This window comes from Miniopterus natalensis, chromosome 6 (assembly GCF_054644295.1).
Source record: "Miniopterus natalensis isolate mMinNat1 chromosome 6, mMinNat1.hap1, whole genome shotgun sequence".
NCBI lineage: Eukaryota > Metazoa > Chordata > Mammalia > Chiroptera > Miniopteridae > Miniopterus > Miniopterus natalensis.
Window position 1 is genome coordinate 8,771,853 of NC_142086.1, and position 21,337 is coordinate 8,793,189.

At 34.7% G+C, this 21,337-nt stretch overlaps 1 protein-coding gene across 2 annotated transcripts in view; it reads right to left on the minus strand.

The window, feature by feature from the left end:
• Positions 1-21,337, minus strand: part of HLTF (helicase like transcription factor) — a 78,119-nt gene that overhangs the window by 45,790 nt on the left and 10,992 nt on the right. For both annotated transcript variants that reach the window (XM_016221479.2, XM_087818073.1), the window contains exons 3-8: positions 8,853-9,019; positions 7,611-7,744; positions 6,693-6,790; positions 5,323-5,397; positions 4,981-5,172; positions 2,560-2,655 (exon numbers count right to left, since the gene is read on the minus strand). In XM_016221479.2, the coding sequence (XP_016076965.2) occupies positions 2,560-2,655; positions 4,981-5,172; positions 5,323-5,397; positions 6,693-6,790; positions 7,611-7,744; positions 8,853-9,019 (762 nt within the window). The remainder of the gene's footprint in view (positions 1-2,559; positions 2,656-4,980; positions 5,173-5,322; positions 5,398-6,692; positions 6,791-7,610; positions 7,745-8,852; positions 9,020-21,337) is intronic.

Below are 21,337 nucleotides of genomic sequence, written 5' to 3' on the forward strand. Positions count from 1 at the left end.
AAACTTTATACTTCTTCGTGAAAATATTTTTAACTGAGTCTAGTAAGGAAAGATTCCTCCCATCTTATTTCTATTTCTTGACTTGATTCTGTAGGTAGGAGTGACAAATAAAATAGGATTAATTAAATTAATTCTTGCAGTTTAAAAAGAGGTAGGTGATGTTATTATATTGTAAATCAAAACCTCAGAATGGAGAGCAGAATTGGTAGACAGGAGTACAAGTAATTTTTGCTGAAAATAAGGGCTAATAAAGGATATTTAGTTTTAGATTAAAAACAAAACAAAACAAAAAAAACCCCAGAATTTTAAACATCTTACAAAATCCCATGACAGTTAAGATTTACTAAAAATTTGATTAAACCCTGGCAGGTTTGGTTCAGTGGTTAAGAGTGTTGGCCCATGGACTGAAGGGTCCCAGGTTTGATTCCCTGTCAAGGGCATGTACCTTAGTTGCAGACTGGATGCCCAGCCTCAGTTGGGGCTCGTGCAAGAGGCGACCAATCAATGTCTCTCTCTCACATCAATGTTTCTCTCTCTCTCTCTCCTCCTTTCCTCCCTCCACCATTCCACGCTCTCTAAAAATCAATGGAAAAATATCCTTGGGTAAAGACTGAAAAAAAAAAAATGCGATTGAAAGAAGTTACATCCCCTCCTAATGGTATGGGAAAAAAATTCGAAATGAAACATTTTTAGAAATATGTAGCTAGAAGAGTTATTTTAGGTAAAGATATTTTTAAAGCATTAATAACTCCAAGGAACTAATGTAAAAACTGTTTTTCAATCTTCTTCAATAATTAGTATTGACCATTATATTAAACAGTATGCAAAAAATAATCTAAAATTTTATTCACAAATAAAAGATATTCTTTACATTATTCTTTTTATATTAAATAATTTTGTTCAGGCAAGCTTCTTCTCCATAGAGTTCAAAGATAAACTTTCTACAAATCTAACCTATCCAATCATCTAATGAAATTTAAATCAATGTTTTACTCTATAAGCTTGGAATATCTAAATCTACTTGAAATACTGGAATTTTTGCTGCAATAAATTCTAAGCTAGAAATCACATTTTCAGCCTCAATTTCAATTAATGTAGCAAACTATTCTAAAACCTTCCAACTATATAACACCTTAAATGCATGGCTGATCTTGGAGAGGGGAAAGGAAAAGCCTTACTGATAATTGGTAAGTTTTAAATTGATAACTGACACTGAAGCTGTAAGTAGTCTCAGGTGCTATTCTTTCATCTTAATAACCAAATGTAAAAAGAACAGGACATAAAGCACTGGACTATTCAAGTTAAGGAACTGAATCTCAGACATTAATAACAGAGTTAAACTCCCAATAATAGCACAAAGGAGGAAATGCAACTAACTAAGTGCAGAAATTAATAAAACAGAATCTCAATAAGAAGTGGCAAGAAACTGGTGTGCGGCCTCTTTGAAATCTAAAAAATTAGAAATCTTAAAAAAAATATTTTTGCACAGATCTTTTGCTTAGTTATTTCTTAAGTTCTTTGAATTTTCAGCTCAGAACAAAGAATACTGTTTCATTTTCCTTTTTTACCATAAAATGAATTCACTTTAATTCCTAAAAACGGAATATAAATATATTAGGCATATATCTGCTATATATATTAATATATATGTATAACACACACACACACACACACATATATATAAGTTAAATATCAAAAGTCACCCATATTCTCAGCACTAGGACATAATTATCACTATTAACATTTTGGCACATATAATGTGTACCTACACTTAGACATACATAAATATGTATTTACAAAATGAGTACTCAAACACTATACACAGATGGGTCCCTGGCCCTGCCAGACACCCCCCCCACACCCTTTTTTGTGGGGGTTAATCCTCACCCAAGGATATTTTTTCCATTGATTTTTAGAGAAAGTGGAAAGGAGGGGCGGGGGAAAGAGAGAGAGGAATATCTATGTGAGAGAGACACATTGACCTCTGGTCTCCTCACCTGGGGCTGGGGATCAAACCTACAACTCAGGTACAAGTCCTTGACCAAGAATCCAACCCACAACCCTTTGGTGCATGGGCCAATGCTCTAACCACTGAGCCACACGAGCCAAGGTGCCACTCCTCTTTTTTAACTAAAAAATATCATGAAAGTATTCTTCAAAAATAGAATTTTGTAATTTTGCATAACAGTATTAAATTTCTTATCTATAATTTAACTGTTACCTTACTGAGAAGTGTCTCTTTGCTGTGGGGAAATAAACTTGTACTTTTATCTCTGGAAAAAATACATTTCTGATAACTTCTTCAGTTTCTTTAAAAATGGCATTATTAAGTCAAAGATTATAAACATTTTCAAGACTCTTGATACAAATTACCAAAATGCCCTCAAGAATGTGGTACCAATTTTCACTGATTATCAGCAACACACAAAAAAGGCTACTCATGACGTCTCTGAAAACATTACATATTATCAGTTTTTTGGCAATTATTTTTTAATGACAAAATGAAAAGGTTTAACACTAAACCAAAGACTTCAGAGAAAACATTTACTAATACTTTACCTTCTTCAGTTGATTTTTTTTAATTCTTTCAACAGGAAGAGGTTTACCATCATGGAAGTTGGTAAGAATTACTGCAATGGCTGTAAGAGTTTTGCCCTTTAAAATGTTTTAAAAAGACAAATGGTCAGATTCTAAAACGCAGTTGACCAGAAAACACTTCAAAACCAATTTCAAAATCAATTAAGTAAATATTAAACAGCATTCATAGCCACAGAAGTGTACTGATTATTAAATTAAATAACATACATATTAATGAAGTGTGTCATTAAGTTAAGAAATACTTTCCTGCACTGCATTATTAGAAATTATTAAATGATTTATTGTTATAAATACTATAAACATCTCTGAGAAATGTCATTTTATTGAATGACTGCTATTCTAAGATTTAACATTAACCCTAAATAACTTTATCATAAAACTACAACTTCTGCTTGTTATATAATTCAAAGCTAATATAAATTATTAGTAATTCCAGTATACACATGAGGTAGTCATTTTATTAAATTTCATTTAAATATAATTCCCACACTTAAATACTATAAAGAACATGATATATCTTGTAGGTAGTTCTTAAAATCATGCAATTTTTTATTATTTTTCATAGCTGAATTTATAATTAGCAACACAGGAATAAATCTGGGAATTTTAAGGCAGTGTAAAGCAGCAATTTTCAAAGTGTGGTCCCCCAGGACCCTCTCAGGAGTTATAGCAATCAAAACTATTTTCATAATACTCCTAAGGCTTTACTTGTGTTAACATCTGCAGCAATGGCACAAAAAGAAATAGCAGGCAAAACTGCTAGTGCCTTAGCATGAAACAAAACAGGTAACACTACTTTCTAATGGTGGTTATTGTATTAACTGCCACATACAGTAAAAAAAAATTTCAATGCCAGCTTCACTTTAAGAATGTTAACAATATTCTTGATGAAGCAGTACACATTAATTTTATTAAACCTTGTCTCTTAAGTACACACCTTTCAAACAGTCTGTATAACAAGAAGGGAAGTACACATAAAATACTTCTTTTGATACCAAAATATGACGGTTATCTAGGGAAAAATCACCATGAGACTGAGTTCAAGCTCACCTAACTACCATGTATCACCACATATCGTCACTTTTTCATGCATCACCATTTTCACTTGAGAGAAGGACCAACAACTAGTTATTCATGACAGAGTGGCAGAAATTGTCTTGAAAAATGAACAAAGTAAGGCTATCATCTTAAAGGGTAACAATGGATAGCACTCGTTAATAATAAAATTTCAGCTTTCGAGCAAAAATCAGAATGTTGGGAAACTTGTATCCAGTACTATGAGCACAGAAGCTTTCCAAAATGTAAATGCCTAATAAGATCAGCAGTATTACCAATGAATGAAAATTTTTGATATAATGAAATGCATTGACATTTGACAGATCTGTATAATTCAGTGAACCAATATTTTCCAAAAGGGCAATGTCTGATGCTATAAAATCATGCATGGGTAAAATATCCATTCAAAGTGTAAGCTACACCAATGGATTTTAATAGAGCAGAGTATAAGAAGTTCACTGATACAATCTTTAAGTTTCACATTATAACTACTAATCTTTAACAAATACTTTTTTAATTTTGTTATTGTCTCAAAGAAGACTATCTATAGTTATCTAAAAAGGTTATTAAAACACTCCTCCCTTTCCAACTACGTATCTGTGTAAGGATCAAGCTTCTTTATAGATTTTAACCAAAATATGTATCACAACAGGCTGAACGAAAATGCAGATTCAGATGTCATCTATTAACCCAGACACTAAAGAGATTTACAAAACTAAATGCGAGTCTTATCAAAATTGCTTTTGTTTTGGAATACTTTTCATTTAAAAATATGCTATTCATGTTAACATGTAGTAAGTTTATTAACTGTTATTTTTAAATGAATTTAAAATTTTTGATTTAATGTCTAATTCTATAAATATTTAGAGATATATTAATAGATATAACCCACAAAAACAAAAGCTCTTTGGGCTGCTCAAAAATGTTTAAGAGTGTAAAGGGTTACTGAGACCAGAAAGTATAAAAACTGCTGGTGTAAGGTATCATAAACGTACATTTAATACTCTGCATATCACAACATTGGTGATATACTACAAATAATTCTATGTAACACTGTTGTCTTTCCTTTTAAAAAAAAATTGGAAAACAGATGTTAATATCATTACACTATTTTAATTGTACCTTAACTGTACCAAAAAATAAATAAATAAACTTACCATTATTTTCAGTGAAAACCATAGGAAAAACTGTGTTCTACACTGAAAGTGAAATCTAGTCCCATACTGGCACCAACATATTCCTATCTCTTACCTACTTCAAAATTACTGTCTATAAAATCACAATCATAAAATAAAATTTTACGAACTCAAGAAAAAGAATAATTACCAAACCCATATCATCAGCTAAAATTCCTCCGTGGACATTTTCTGGTCGATCCTTCTCAGAAAAATTTGTTATTGTGTTATAGTATAAGTCACTTCGCTGTTCCCAAAATGGTGGAAGTTCTTTACTGTTTTCCCGGAAAATCATCCAAGCTAGAGCTTGTTTCTGATGTGGAAGCAATGGTGTTTCAATAGCCTATAAATAAAATAAATGTCATAGAGGTATAATAAGCCCTTTCTCTCTCCCCCTCACCCCCCGAATCTGGAAAACAGCTAATCTTGTGTTTAAAAAAATGTATAGATTAATAAAATGTTTGTTTTTAAATAGAAAATATTGGCTCAGTACCTCAGCTGGTTCCATTTCATGAGTTTTATCATCTTCCTTTAAATCTTCAAACAATTTGTCAAATTCTGTTTTAAGCTACAACAAATAACAAGAAACATTATGAAACAAATCAACTAAAATAATAATTACACTTAACTCGGTAAATTTAAATCATTTAATTAACCATAAAAATTGAATAACATAAGGTACATAAATTATTTGAGATACTACAGTGCTCAGTGAAGGCAGAATGAATAAGTGCTTTAGGTGTAAAAGGTAACAACTGTGTTACAGTTGGAAGAACACAGAATAGAGATTAAGTCCTGAGTTTCAGTAACAGCTCTGTCGCACATCAACTTATATATAACTTTGGGCAACATGAGTAACATTTATGGCCCTGTATCTTATTCCTGTAAAATGAAAGAAATGAACTAGATTTAGAATGTCTCTAAGGTTCCTTCTGCCATTGAAATTCTGTGATTCTATTACAAAGTTGTATTCAAACCATTAGGTAGATCCTACCAGGTACATTTGACTTTTTTTTCAGTCAATGACTTTTTATTTATTATTACTGCAGTAAAAAACGTGCTGTGTGCTATAAAATACTAGGATGATTTCGATCCTATGATATTTTAGTTGGTTCTTTAAATTGATCTAGTCAACTTTTATAGCAATGTATATGTGTCATAATTACGTTTGTAAATAGCACATGAATACATAGCAATAGTCCAGAAGAAATCACGCCAAGTCTAAACAGTTAGGAGAGGTAACCTGAGGTTTACCCACCAGACATAGGCTTAAGTTCTTCTAACAATAAGCAGGGAAAATACAGTAATTACAATCAGAATATAAAAAGGCTAACACTCATGGGTAAAGACAAAAAAATTTTGACATTATTTGTAGATTGATCTGCATTACTTTTATATCCATTTTTCCGCAAAAAACTAATTCAACATAACAGTATCCTGAATTACAAATTAGACAAAGAATTAGAGTAATGCCAAAGAACTGGAATTAATTTTTTTAGCACTGTATTTGCAACCTTACCAAAAGTAGTAAGTTTCAAGCTTCAATTTTTAAAAAGTATTTGCATATTCTAAAAATTGCAAACACAACAAAAACATCAAAACATACTAAAACATGCCATGCATATACAGCAATGTATGTGTTTTAAACATATGTATGAATGTGAGTCCACGGATATATTCCTTATCACTGCTTTGTTTTTACATAAATGTTTGCAATATATATCCTATTTATTCTATATGTTTCATAACTTAATATATCTGAAGATCACTAATGCCAGCATATTTATTTATCTTATTCTTTTAAACATCACTCTTCAACATTTAAAATTCACTTTTAAATTACAAAATAAAAGAAAAGCACACCTGTTCAGTTGTTAGCTGTACTGCAGCATGAACTGGCATACTATAGCTTGGTCCAGCTCTTCCAGATCCCCAACCACTTTCCAAACTGAATCCAAAAGCTATAATTTACAAAATGAGAATAAAATCACCAAATGAAACAGACTACCTTTTAGTAAATAGCTTTTAAAACTGTAACATAAGTTCCACTTAAAATACTCTTTAACGTACTTAAAAGTTTTTTAGCCCTGACCGGTGTGGCTCAGTTGGTTGCAGTGTTATCCCATGCACCAAAGGATCATGAGTTCAATTCCGGGTCAGGCCCACATACCCAGGTTTTGGGTTCTATCCCCTGTTGGGGCATGTACAGGAGGAGGCCAATTAATGTCTCTCTCATATCAATGTTTCTCTCCCCCCCATTCTTCTCTCTTGAAAAATCAATAAACACATCCTCTGATGAGGATTTAAAAAAAAAAAAAAAAAAAGTTTTTTAAAAGCTGAATCTTGTTATTCAAATAACATATTATTAAAATAATTCCATATTATTTGAACAAACATTTGCCAAACAAATAATTCTCTCCCATTCTCTATTGCAAGATTCTTACTGTCTATATGTAATTTATCAAAGAGAATCTTTACAATCAAGATTTGCATATATTATCATTAGGGGAGTTTAGAGGAGGGAGTATAGGACCTTCTTGTGCATTTGTGTGTGTGTGTGTGCATGTGTGTGTGCATGAAGCCTCCTATGAATCTATAGTTGTTTCAAAATAAAAAGGAAAAAATTCAGGGATTTTCTTAAAAAGACTCCAAAAGAGTTAGAGCCTTAAGCACAAATAAGTTTAGTCAACCAAACTCAAAGTATTACTTAAGAGAATAAATGTTTAAAATTCATACATTCTTACAATATCAAAATAATAGTAAGTTAAACCCTAAACTTACTTTTTGGTGCAGGGCCCAATTTAAATCCATGTTTTTTCAATTGATCTAAAACCGCTTTTCTATTTTCTTCTTTTCCCCAAAGAGTCATGTGCAGAGGCATGGTAAAAGCGTTGTTTGCACCAAAAGGAACCACCCTATTGTATTTAAGAAGGAAAAAGAGTGAGAAATTAAGTGTCCATTTTTTGCTCCCATTAAGAATCTGACTATTAAACATTGTGTTGCATTCAAATTTTGCATGAAGTAAAACAGGGAGGAACTAGTTGGGCAGACTAGAAAGACAGAAAAATTACAGGGAATAGTTTCAACAACAATCAGAAGAAAAGGGCGGTTTTTATGAACAGAATTTGAGAAGAAACAGAGAAGACAGGATAAAGCAGTGTTTAAATACAAAGATAGTCTACAATCAAGACTGTAAGATAAGTAAAATAGTAAATTTAATTGAGAGAGTAGACCTTTCCTTAATAAAACCAGAGGCTAACAACCCATTCTGAGAATGAAGAATGATTTGCAAGAACTATTTCTCATCCAGGTTATTCTCAATATTTGAAGAACCTGATGAACTGAGAAAGAAGAAAACAAGTACACAAGTGAGAAGACATTGCTGAGCCTTTATCTCCCAAACTCACCTTTTCATATCCTTAACATTTCTTATTTAAATTGAGGTCACAAACACAAATGCCCAAAAGAAATGGAGTATGCCCTGGATAAAGCTACAGCTGGTACCCAACAGCAGTCAACTGATGTCATGTGGAAATGAGAGATCAGCATCACTAGCTCTTCCATTTGTCAAGAAAAATCTTCATAAACAATTTTTATACTTAGGAAAAAATAATGTGTAAAATGTAGGATATTCAAATATTGGGGAAATATTTTTAATTTTTAAACATTGTACAGGCAAAATGAAGCTCACCTACATCTGATCACAGGCTACCAGTTTTACAACCTCTCATTTAAACAAGCACTTCCAAACTCCCAAATCTAAGAACTGAAAGGTTTGGAGAGATAGTGTGAACTTCCTAATATTCAAACCATACTCTATTATTTTTCTCCAAGGTAATAATTCAAAAGAAAAGTGAGGGAATAGCTAGGGTAGTGGAGGTAGATGAGAGGAAAATTAAAACATTTATTAAACACATACTAAAGGTATAGTAATAAAAGTTGTCAGGACAACTATAGAGACTTAACAAATTCAAAGATTAATACAACTCAAAATTATTAAAACTGAACTCTGAAATACATTACCCTTCCACTTGTGCCAATTTGTTGTCCATGATATAGGCCAAAGCAGCTGCAAGTTCTTTCTTTAAATGGCCAACTTGATTTCCATTCACATTGTTTACTTTAATTGCATTTTTATCATAGGGGTTACTGGGCTCTCGTTGTAATGCAACCATTTCATTATTATTAACCTAACAAAAATAATGAAAAGGTAATATTATAAATAATAAACATACAATAGCAGCTTTCTTCATCATACTTTACCTGGGATTTCCCTTCATATTTTAATGCTGAGTAACACTGCATAAAAAATGTGTATTTTGTTGGACTCATATTTCTACATAAATATTAAAGAATATATTTTAATGATTTTTTTGTAATATTTTTATAATGTACATTCATTGGGAAGGTAACAAATCCTTGATACCTAAGAGAGACAGTCAAAACTAAACAACAGAATCACATTAAAAGTTTCAACATGATAACTTCTAAAAATAAGTCATCTTTATTTAGTGCTGCCAAACACTGTTCTAAGTACATTACATAGATTGACTTGGTAGGTACTATTCATTAACTTCATTTTATAGATGAAGACAGTAAAGCACAGAATAGTTAAATAATTTGCCCAACGTCATAAAGCTAATAAGGGGCAGAGCTAGGATTTGAATCTAGGCAGACTGGTTCCTAAGCCTGAATTCTTCAGACTTTAAAATGGGAAAAAAGCCATTAATCATAAGTGAGAATGGAACTGAAATAAGAAAATATATACAGACTTCAACTCATGCCATTCTGATTTCATTTGATAAAAAATTACCTGTGTGACTTTATTGAAAACGGAAGAGTAAGGACTTCAGAAAATTCTCTCAATAAAAACAATGGAAAAACTGGCAAAAACTGTTAGAACTAAATTTTTTCAGAATTCTGAAAACTATAATAAAAGGATTGCAAAAACAAGCAGTGTTAATTCAAGAAAAACAGCTGAATATCCCTACCCTAGTCCCATCTCCAGCTCTGGGCTACATAACAGCCTTTAAAAACAAACAACTGCCTAGCAATAACCAGAGAGTACAATGAAGCAGAATCTTTCAAGATTTATTCCAAAAGAGCTGTCATTATTTGACCTATATGACGGTTTTCTAGAGAACACCCACTTGCAGAGCTGTCTTTATTTGACCTCTGAGTTCACAGAGTATAAAAGCCCTTCTCTCTTGGATGGGTATTTGTCAAAAACAATTCTGCAGGCAGTGGTAACAGTTGGGGCAAAGAAAAAGCTGGGGAATAAGATGTCCCAATGGACTCTGAAAAGCTCCAACATATTCCTGGGAATCTGGAAGGCCATGTGCAAGCCCATGGCTGTATGCATGCCCAAGGCTGTGCATATGTTCAGGAAAGACCTGAGAAGGCGCTAAGCTCTCATCTCTGGCTGCACTTGAAGGTCTGAACACGCAGGAAATGAAGGCTAAGGCAGAGTTGCCCCACCACCTGGCTGCGTGTTGGAGTGCCCACAGGTCCTCTCAATAAAGACTGGGAGATTTACTGGTTCCAGTACAATCATTTGCTGACCACTAAGCTAACTAAATACAGACATCAGTAGCCACAGACAACAAAGAGTAGATTTTACAGGATTAATTCAGAGGTCATTAAACAAAAACAACAATTACCAAAATCGGCAATAAACAATCCTGTAGAGGGGAGAAATGTGATTTCTAAAGTTGCCACATAATTTAAAATGGCAACTTCTCAACAAGAAGAAATGAAACATGCAAAGAAATAAGAAAGTATGATTCACTCACCTCACTTTTACATTAAGACCTACATTAGTACTCTACCTGTTTTCACTATTTGAAAGATTTATGAAGAGGGTTTCACTTTTACAAAACATGTGAAAAAGAAAACTAGCATTTGTTTTGCAGCGAGCTGTTCAAGTGACAACGTGCAGCCTGACCAGCATAGTGGCACCACCACATTCTGTTCCTAAGGAAAAAATATCAACTGGTCCTAAGGAAAAACAGATATGTGACCTATTGAAAAAAATTTTCATTTTCATTTTAAATATCTTCAGAGACCTAAAGCAAACCATGTTTAAAGAACTAAAGGAAAGCATGAGAACAATGTCTCCCGAAACAGAAATTATGCAGTAAAAAGTACAATAACTAAAGTTAAATATTCAGTAAAGACACTCAATAGCAAAGATGAGCAGGGAGAAGAATAAACGAAGTTGAAGGTAGGTCAACTGACACTACAGGTATCCCCCACTTCACCTCACTTTTACATTAAGACCTACATTAGTACTCTACCTGTTTTCACTATTTGAAAGATTTATGAAGAGGGTTTCACTTTTACAAAACATGTGAAAAAGAAAACTAGCATTTGTTTTGCAGCGAGCTGTTCAAGTGACAACGTGCAGCCTGACCAGCATAGTGGCACCACCACATTCCTTCCCCAGGTAACTATACTCAGCATCTCCACACCAAGCCCCCACTGCTTTGAACTATCTGTGAGCATCTGTGCTTTACTTCAATTTAATTTATGCATCATTAGCAAGGTGTGCCCTCAGGTATCAGAAAAGCCTAAGAGAGCTAGTAAGGGTGTTACATTTAGTGTAAAGCTGGATGTAATTATGCGTTTTGATCACGGTTAACAAAATGGACATTGTGCATATGTTGAATTTTGGGTCTGGGAACGCTCAAAATTTTTTCCATATAAATTAATGGTTACTGCTCCTTTGCTTTAAGACATTTCAGTTTACAAAAGGTTTCACAGGAATGCTAACTTTTGGATAACAGGGGAAAACCTATATAGAGTCTGAAGAACAGTTACAGAGTCTCAGGAACAGAAAGAAAGGACTAGAGGCCTTTGGTAGAACAGCAAGCATATTCAGAAGGGGGGAGAAAAAGGGACAACAAGAATATTTGAAGAAATAATAGCTGAAAACTTCCAAATTTTATTTAAAATACTAATCTATATATCTATGACATTCAACCAACTCCAAATAAAATAAACTCAAAGACATCTAAACCCAGACATAATAATCAAGCTATGGAAAGAATCTTGAAAGCAACAAGAGAGAAGCAACTCATTACTTAGAGGGGATTCTCATTAAGATTAACATCTGATCTCTCTCATCAGAAACCAGGGAAGCCAGAAGACAGTGGGAAAACTTGTCAAAATGCTAAAAGAAAAAACTCAAGAATTTCATATCTAGCAAAACAGTCCTTCAAAGATGAAGAAATTAAGACATTCCCAATAAATACTGAAAGAATCTATCATTAGCAGACCTGCCCTATAAGAAATATTAAAAGGAAACCTTCAGGATAAAATTAAAAAACACTAGACAATAACTTGAATCTACACAAAGAAATAAAGAGCACTGGTAAAGATAATTACATAGGTAAATACAAAAGACTAATTTTTTCTTGGTTTTAACATCTCTCTCTTGATTTAAAAGGACAAAAAACAAACATAAATCTGTGTTAAGGAGCATACAATGTAAAGATGTAATATGAGCCCTGGTCTGGTGCCTCAGTTGGTTGGAGCATAATCCTATGCAGGTTTGGTGCCCGGTCAGGGCACATACCTAGATTGTGGCTTCAATCCCCAATTGGGGTGTCTACGGGAGGCAACAGGTCAATCTCTCTCTCTCACATCAATGTTTTTCTCTCTCTAAAATCAATATACACACACACACACACACATTAATTTCATAACAGTACCAAGGAGTAGAAAGGAGGGGAACAGCACTATCCACAAGAAAAGGTTTTGTACAATATTGAAATTAAGTTAGCACTAATCCAAACTAAAATCATATGAATTAAGATGTTAATTGTAACTCCCCAGGGCAATTGCCAAAAAAACACACAAAATATATAGTTTAAAAAAAAACAACGATAATTAAAATGGTACTCTATAAAATATCTATTTAACACAAAAGAAGGCAATAATGAAGGCCATGTCCAAGGGTCACATATTATACTATTCTAATTATATGAAAGGTTCTAGAGTAGGCAAATCCATAGATTCAGAAAATAAATTAGTGAATGCCACGAGCTAACAGAAAGGAGTAATGGAGAGTCATTACTAGTAAGTACAGGGTTCTTTTTAGGCAGTGGGGATGGTCGCATATCCTTGTAAATATCTAAAATGATGAATTTTATGGCATGTAAATTATCACAATTTTTTTAAGACAAGAAGGAAAGCTGCTTTAGACCTCTCCTAGATATTCTTCAGGGTGACGTCAGAAGAATGGCAGTGTGAGAGGTTCCCTTGGCCTTTCCCCCTGAAGCTTCAACAAGTTGATCAACTACAACTCAACAAAGGATTTCTGCTAAACACAGAGGCATGCTGAGAGATCCTCATATTGAAGCATCTAAAGGTGGGGAAATGTGAACAAACTGGGGAGGCGAGCTCAGACAGCCACAGATGCAGTTCAGAGAGGGAAGGAAGCCAGCAGTAGCAGGCGCTTCCTTCTGCTGGGAGGAGCAGAGAGCCTCAGTGAGCACTCCTTTAGGAGTGAGAGATGCAAACTGCACTCAGCCCAGTCACCTGGGCAAGGACACAGTGCAGGGGTTTTGCTGTGGGTGTCTATTGTTGGGCGGTCGATGCTCCAAACAAAGAAACGTAGCCACAGAACCATACTGCACCTTAGACCCTCAAAAGTTACCTTCTATCGTCCTTGGTGTCAAGTTGAGGAGCACATTATCGGTAAACTGAAACCTATCAGAGCAGAATTGCTATTTCCCTCTGTGACTGATGGCAGATTAGGAAACGACACCACAGAGGTCTGGGGTCACCATAACTAAAAGGGCAAAACAAACCCCACTCGAAGCAGCCTGGCTATACTAACTGCAGCCACAGAGGTCAGCTTCCAGATTTCACAGAGCTAAAAAACTTGTGATTCAGCACCATCTACTGGAAATTGGTAGAAAGACCTCGTCACAGAAAGCTGCTAAGAGAAGGGCCAATAATACACAGATGCCTAAACAGAGGAGACTAGTAAATACCATGAATAACCATGCAGCAAGGCAGCTCAGAAAGAAAATGAAAAATCTCCAGAAAGCAAACTGGAATACAAGAAAATATGATATAAATGACAGAGAATTCAAGATTGTAGTCTGAAATGTGAAAAAATATAGACAGGCAATTTAATGCACTTAGAGAAAAAAATCAGTGAACAAAATGAGTACTTTACCAAAGAGCGTGAAACTTTAAAAAACAAAAACAGAAACCCTGGAAATGAAGCATTCAATTAAGGAGAATATGAGTGAACTACTCAGCATAGGAAACAAAGCCAATCAGGTGGAGGAAAGAATTGGTGATATCAAAGATAGGAATCCAGAAATGACAGAGAGAGTAGAAGAGATAGACCTGGGCATAAAAAAAATAAATGAGCTCAACGAGAACTATCTGACTCCATCAAAATAAAAGCACTATTAGAATAATATGCATACCGGAAGAAGAAGAGAAAGAGAAGGGAAAGGAGGACCTATTCAAACAAATAGTGAATTAAAACTTCCCAAACCTATGGAAAGGACAAGGTCCCCAAATCCAAGAAGCAAACAGAACACCTACTTACCTCAATGCAAAGAGGCCCTCTCCAAGGTACATAGTATTAAAACTATCAAAAATTAATGACACGCCCAGCCAGGCGTGGCTCAGCGGTTGAGCGTCAACCTAGGATCCAGGTGATCAGGGTTTGATTCCCGGACAGGGCACATGCCAGGGTTGCAGGCTGCAGCTGATCAATGACTCTCTCATCATTGATGTTTCTATCTGTCTCTCTCCCTCTCCTTTCCTCTCTCTGAAATCAATAAAGATATATTTTTTTTAAAAAATTAATGACAAAGTAAAAATTCTCAAAGCAGCCAAGGAAAAGAAGAAAGTGACCTACAAAGGAAAACCCATCAGGTTATCAGTAGACTTCTCAGCAGAAATTATATAAGCCAGCAGAGACTGGAACCAATTATTCAACCAACTATGAGAAATTGCCAGCCAAGAATAATATGTCCAGTAAAGTTATCTTTTAAATATGAAAGAGAAATAAAGACATTCCCAGATATACAAAACCTGAGGGATTTTATCACCAGAAAACCTCCATTGCAGAAAATACTAAAGGCAGTTATTCTACCTGAAACAAAGAACAGAAGGTTCTTACAACACTATAAGTAAGATCACCAAAAAACTTACAGTATGAACAGGGATAATTTGTGACAACAAAAGCATAAAAGAGGGGGATAAAGGTCTGAATAAGCAAAAGAGGATGGAAATCAGAGGCACTCAGAGGGGGGGAAAACTACTGTATATATGCAACTTTATTTTTCATAAACCTAATGGTAACCAAACGCAAAGACCCCAAAATTGAGACACATAGCTTATAAAAAGAGGAAAGAGAGGAAAGAAGTATGGGATACCACCAAACAAAAACAACACAGACACAAAGTAAAAGAACCAATGGAGACACAGAGCTACCAGGAAATAAAGGATAAGATGGCTATAGGAAATCCTCATACATCAATCATTACCCTAAATGTAAATGGACTGAATCTACCAATAAAGAGGCACAGAGCAGCAGACTGGATCAAAAATCAAAACCCAGACATATGCTGCCTTCAAGAGACACATCTAAGCTGCAAAGAGAAAGGCTGATTCAAAGTGAAAGGGTGAAAAATGATTCTCCAAGCAAATAAAACATCCACAGAAAAGCAGGTGTAGCCATACTTATATCTGACAAAATAGATTTCAAGGTAACAAGAGACAAAAATGGACATTTTATAGTGATAAAGGTGAAACTATATCAAGAAAATATAACACTTCTAAATGTATATGCACCCAATCAGAGAGCAACAAAATACATAAAGCAACTACTCACAGAAGTAGAAAGGGAAGCAGATCAAAACACAATCGTAGTTGGGGATCTTAATATTTCATTAACAACTCTAGATAGATCTTCCAAACAGAAAACCAATAAAGAAATATTGGCTTTAAATAACACACTAGACCAAATGGACATAATTAACATTTACAGAGCCTTTCAGTCCAGAACATCAGGGTACAAATTCTTCTCCAGTGTACATGGAATATTCTCAAGGGCAGACCATATGTTGGGTCACAAAACTAGCCTCAACAAATTCAAGAAGACTGAAATTATACCGAGCATATTCTCTGACTATGATGCTTTCAATTTAGAAATCAACTGCAAAAAGGAAGTAAAGAAACCGACAAATATTTGGAGATTAAACAACATACTACAAAAAAAATCACTGGGTCAAAGAAGAAATAAAAGGTGAGATCAAAAGATATATAGAGGCAAATGATAGTGACAATATGCCATTTGAAAACTTCTGGGATGCAGCAAAAGCAGTAATAAGAGGGAAATTTATATCATACAGGCCTATCTCAAGAAACAAGAGCAATCCCAAGTAAATAACCTAACATTTTATCTTAAAATGCTAGAAAAAGAAAAACAAAAGCCTTCTGGTCAAGATGGCAGCATAGGCAAATGTGGTACTAGAATCCTCCCACAACAACATCAAAGATACAACTAATCTTCAGAACAACCATCATTCAGAATCTCCTGAAACCTAGATGAATGGAAATCCTACAACTACAGAATTAAAGAAGCCACATTAAGACTGGTATAGGAGGGGCAGAGGTGTGGAAAGGGTCGGTACCACACCCATGTGTGGCAGTTTTTAATCAGGAGGGCTATCTTGGATGAGGAGGTCCTCCCCTGAAAAGGAACAGATTCCAGCCCCACACCAGACCCCTCAGCCCAGGGTTCCAGAAGTCCCTATAACTTGGGGCTATAAAAACCAGTGGGGATTGAGGCTGAGAAAGATAAAGGCTCCTGGAGTCCCAAGCAGTTCCTCTTAAAGGGCCCACGCATAGACTCACTCTGACTTCCTCTGAGCTCCAGCACTGGGGCAGCAGCCTGAAAGAAATCAGGGACATACAGGTAAAAACTAAACTGTCTGGCATCAAGGCAAAAGCTGAGGAGGGGGCAGGTTTCTCCCAGACAAAAGTGCTGGCTGAGGTCACTGTTCTTTTGCTGAGCTCTCCCAACCACAGAGCCAACAGGCAGGCACTATATCTGAGTAGCGTAGAGGACGCCAAGAATCAAATCAGCAATTTGAAATATGAGAAAGCAAAAAACACCCAATCAAAAGAGCAAAACGAAAAATGAATCCAAAAATATGAAGATAGTTTAACCTTTAAAAGGTGGCATTTAAAAGACAAACTCCATATATTTTCCAGGATCAACTATAAAAGAGAACGTATATGCTTAGGTTTCTGAGTATTTAACCTTTAAAATACGGCATTTAAATTCGGCCAGTGGGACCCACTCCTTGCCAGGAACTAAAGTTCCCTTTCATCGAATAAAGGATAAGGAGCCTCTGAGACAACTTCAGGTGTACCAACATTTGCATCATGAGGATGCCAGAGGAGAAGAGAGGGAGCAAGAAATTGAAAACCTATTTGAAAACATGACAGAAAATTCCCTTACCTGGTGAAAGAAATAGATGTTCAAGTACAGGAAGCATAGAGTCCTCCAAACAAAATGAATCTAAAGAGGCCCACACCAAGACAAATAATAATTAAAATGCAATAGGTTAAAGACAGAAAGAATCTTAAAGGCAGCAAGAGAAAAGCAGTTAGTAAACTACAAGGGAGCTCCCATAAGACTGTCTGCTGATTTCTCAACAGAAACTTTGCAGGCCAGAAGGGAGTGGCAAGAAATATTCAAAGTGATGAAAAGCAAGGACCTACAACCCAAGATTACACAACCCAGCAAAACTACCATTTAGAACTGAAGGCCAGATAAAGACCTTCACAGACAAGAAAAAGCTAAAGGAGTTCATCACCACCAAACCAGTATTAAAAAAACTGTTAAAGAGTCTTCAAGAAAAAGAAAAAAAAAGGTCAAAAGAATGAACAATAAAACAGTAAATATATATTTATCAACAATTGAATCTAAAAATCAAAATAAATGAACAAGCATAACAAAAACAGACTCATAGATACAGAGAACATTTTGATGGTTGCCAGATGGGAGGGGTGTTGGGTGAGTGGCTGAAAAAGGTGAAGGGATTTCGATATACAAAATCATAAATACAGTATAGTTATGGAGGTGTAAGTACAGCATACAGAATATAGTCAATAATATTCTAATAACTATATATGATGTCAGATGTGTATGAGATTTTGGGGGGATGATCACTTAGTAAGTTTTATAACGTCTAATCACTGGAGTATATACACCAGAAGCTAATATATTTTATGTCAACTGTAATTTAAAAATTTAAAAATGATTTTTAAAAAAGCAACCCAAGATCAGAAGAAAGGAAATAATAAAAATTAAAGCAGAATTGAATGAAATAGAGAACAGAAAGACTATATAAAAATTAATACAACAAAGAGCTTGTTCTTTGAAAAGATTAATAAAATTGACAAACGCTTTACTAGACTCACTAAGAAAAAAGAGAAAAGACTCATATAAACAAAATCAGAAATGAAAGAAGAGTAATCACCACAAACATCACAGATATACAAAGGATCATACTAGAACACTATGAAAGACTATATGCCACCAAATTCGATAACCAAGAAGAAATGGACAAATTCCTAGAAATATATAACCTTCCTAAACCAAATCATGAAGTACTGAAAAATCTAAATAGACTTTTCAGCATTGAGGAAATTGAAACCACCATCAAAAACTTCGCAAAAAATAAAAGTCCAGGACCAGATGATTTCACCAGTGAATTCTACCAAACATTCAAAGAAGATTTAAAATCTATCCATCTCAAGCTCTTCTAAAAATCTGAAGGCCAACATAACCCTGATACCAAAACCTGGCAAGGATGACACAAAAAAAGAAAACTACAGAGCAATATTTCTGATAAATACAGATCCAAAAATCCTAAACAAAATACTAGCAAACCGAACACAATACATAAAAAAAAAAAAAAAAAAAAAATCACAATAAAGTAGGGTTCATTCCAGGGGAACAGGATGGTTCAACATACACAAATCAATCAATGTAATAAACCACATTAACCAAAGGATAAAAGTCATATAATCTTATCGATACAGAAAAAGCATTTGATAAGATACAAGATCTACTTACGATTAAAACACTCAAAATAGGAATAGAAGGAAAGTACCTCAAAATAATCAAGGCCATATATCACAAACACTTAGCCAATATCATACTCAATGGCAAAAAAACTGAAAACTTTTCCTCTAAAATCAGGAACAGGACTAGGAGGCTCACTCTCACCACTTTTATTCAAAATACAGAGTGTCCCAAAAAAATGTACACCCACTTTAACAGTTGATGGCTCAATTTTGAAACTGAAATGTATTTTAATAAACATTGCCTTTATAATTACTCAGTGTGTCTATACATTTTGGGGGGATACCCTATTTTTCTGGAAGTCCTAGCCAGAGCAGTAAGGCAAAAGAAAGAAATAAAAGGCATCCAAACTGGGAAGAAGTGTCACTTTTGCAGACAACATGATTCTGTATGCAGAAAACCCTAAAGACTCTACCAAAAAAACTACTAGAAACAAAAACAAATACAGTAAAGTTGCAGAATATAAAGTCAATGTACAAAAAATCCACTGCTTTCCTGTATACTAACAACGAAACTTCAGAAAAAGAGATGAGAAAACCAATTCCTTTTGTAACTTCAATCAAAAGAATAAAATACCTAGGAATAAATTTAACAAAGAATGTTAAAGAACCATATATTGAAAACTACAAAGCATTATGAAAAGAGAGTGAGAAAGACACAACAAAAAGAAAAATATTGCATTCATTGACTGGAACAATCAACATAGTTAAAATGGCCATACTACCCAAAGCAATACACAGATTTAATACAATCCCCATCAAAATCACAATGTTGCCTGGGCAGTGTGGCTCAGTGGTTGAGTGTTGACCCATGAGCCAGGAGGTCACAGTTCAATTCAGAGTTCAATTCCTGGTCAGGGCCATGCCAGGGTTTCAGGCAAAAACCCCAGTATAGGGTGTGCAGGAGGCAGCCGATCAATGAATCTCTCTCATCATTGATGTTTCTATCTCTTACTCCCTCTTCCTTTCTCTCTCTGAAATCAATAAAAGCATTTTGTTTTTAAAAATAAAAGGTTATCACTGATAATCTCTTTAAAAAAATCCCAATACCATTTTTTAAAGAAATAGAACAAAAAATCATCAGATTTGTATAGAACTACAAAAGACTGCAAACAGCCAAAGCAATCGGAGAAAAAAAATGAAGCCAGAGGTATCACACTCCCTGATTGCAAATTATACTACAGAGCTACAATAATCAAAACAGCATGGTATTGGCAGAAAAAGATACAGAGGTCAGTGGAACAGAATTGAGAGCCTAGATATAAAACCACATGCATATGGGCACATAATTTTTGACAAAGGAGCCAAAAACACACAATGGAGTAAAGACAGTCTCTTCAATAAATGGTGCTGGGAAAACTGGAAAGCTACATGCAAAAGAATGAGACTAGATAACAATGTGCCTCCATGTACAAAAATTAATTCAAAATGGGTCAAAAACCTAAATATAAGACCTGAAACAATAAATTACATAGAAGAAAACATAGGACTAAACTTATGGAGCTTGGTCATGGAGAACATTTTATGAACTTGACCCCAAAGGCAATGGAAAAGTAAAAGCAAAAATAAATAAATGTGACTATTTCAAACTAAAAAGCTTCTGCACAACAAAAGAACCTAACAACAAAACAAAGAGGCAGCAGACCAAACGGGAGATATTTGCAAATAGCTTTGACAAAGGCTTAACATCCAAAATATATGAAGAACTCATAAAACTCAACACCAAACAACCCAATTGAAAAATGGGCAGAGATTCTGAACAGACACCTCTCCCAAGAAGACACACAAATGGTCAACAGATATATGAAAAGATGTTCAACCTCTCTAGCAATTAGGGAAATGCAAATCAAAATTACAATGAGATACCACCTCACACCTGTTAGAGTGGCTATGATCAAGACAAATAACAAGTGTTGGAGAAGTTGTGGAGAAAAGGGAACCCTCATTCATTGCTGGTAGGAATATAGACTGCTATAACCACTACGGAAAGCAGTCTAGTGATTCCTCAAAAAATTAAGAATAGAGCTACCATAGGACCCAGCAATCCCTTTCCTGGGTATATACCCGAAAAACAAAACATGAATTCACAAAGATATATGCACCCCTATTGTTCATTGCAGCAATATTAACAGTGGCCCAGACATGGACACAACCAAAGTGTCCTTCAACAGAGGACTGGATAAAGATGTAGTACATATACACAATGACTACTCAGCCATAAGAAAAAAACATATACTGCCATTTTCAACAACATGGATGGACCTTGAGAATATTATGCTAAGTGAAATAAGTCAGTGGTTGCCAGAGGGAAGGAAAGGATGAAGGGGAACTAATATATGGTGACGGAAGATGATGTGACTTTGGGTGGTGGGCACACA